The sequence below is a fragment of the Pundamilia nyererei genome, unplaced genomic scaffold, assembly GCF_000239375.1.
Source record: "Pundamilia nyererei isolate P.nyererei 1_Seehausen unplaced genomic scaffold, PunNye1.0 scaffold00091, whole genome shotgun sequence".
Classification (NCBI taxonomy): Eukaryota; Metazoa; Chordata; class Actinopteri; order Cichliformes; family Cichlidae; genus Pundamilia; species Pundamilia nyererei.
In genome coordinates, this window is record NW_005187492.1 from 42203 (window position 1) to 43386 (window position 1184).

At 42.3% G+C, this 1184-nt stretch overlaps 1 protein-coding gene across 1 annotated transcript in view; it reads left to right on the forward strand.

Annotated features, from left to right (window-relative positions):
• LOC102202799 (extracellular calcium-sensing receptor-like) overlaps window positions 1-1184 on the forward strand; it is an 8733-nt gene that overhangs the window by 3073 nt on the left and 4476 nt on the right. Inside the window, exons 5-6 of the mRNA XM_013912461.1 lie at window positions 520-726; window positions 812-1087. Of these exons, the coding sequence (XP_013767915.1) occupies window positions 520-726; window positions 812-1087 (483 nt within the window). The remainder of the gene's footprint in view (window positions 1-519; window positions 727-811; window positions 1088-1184) is intronic.

Genomic DNA, 1184 nt, shown 5'->3' on the forward strand with positions numbered 1-1184 from the left:
CCAAAGCTAGGAAGATTATGATGGACCTCTCCCATCCCAACAATGGACTCTTCTCACTGTTAAGGTCTGGGAAGCGCTTCCGCTCCCTTAAGGCCAAAACAGAGAGAATGACGAGGAGGAGCTTCTTCCCCCAGGCTATTCGGGCCCTGAACCAGGTGTAGGACTGGACTCTCCCACACAGATCACATCACTATAAGACTACACTCTCACGCACATCACATCACCACACGCACTCTGGTTTTTCGTCATGCACTTCCTATAATTTATAATCTCTTTCTGCTATTTTCAGTTTTACTGTAAATTTCTAAGTTAAATCTGTAAATTTTGTAATAACCTGTAAATTGTAAATACTGTAAAACCACTGTCATTTAATGGTCGGGCATTGCACAGCTACAGGCATTTCACCTCGTGTCATACTGTGTATGGTTGTGTATGTGACAAATAAAATTTGAATTTGTTTCAGTAAAGAAGTTGGAATTACAATATTATTTCATAGATTTGGTCTGATCTAATTCACAGGTAGTAAGGCAAAATGTGACTGGCCTACAGTGGATAGCCAGCGAGGCCTGGACAGAATCTGCTGTGCTTCAAACACCTCACTTTATGCCATACCTGGGTGGTACACTGGGTATCACCATTCGTCGAGGAGAAATACCAGGGCTCAGGAAATTCCTGTCGCAAATACGTCCTGAGCTACATCACAACACTAGCTACGGAAATAGCATGGTGAGACTTAAACACTTTTACTGTGGTAGTCACAACAATTATATATTTTCATAATGTGTAACAAAGATTTTCCAAAATATTTCAGGTGAATCAGTTTTGGGAATTCACATTTCAGTGCAGATTTGCTCCAGCTCCAGCAGGCTGGCTGGAAGGTGGAGGTGCACTATGCACTGGACAGGAAGATCTAGGAAATGTTGACACCGAGTACTTGGATATTTCCAACCTGAGGCCTGAGTATAATGTGTACAAAGCTGTATATGCACTGGCACATTCCCTTGATGATATGCTACGGTGCAAGCCAGGAAGAGGGCCCTTCAGTGGGAACAAATGTGCCACCTTACAGTCACTGGAGCCTTGGCAGGTGTGGTATAATTTTACACTTCATCTCTGAACACATCGTGGTTTTATTTTGTTTTGTTTTGTTTTTTGTTTTTTTGTTGTTGTTTTTTTCGGGGGGG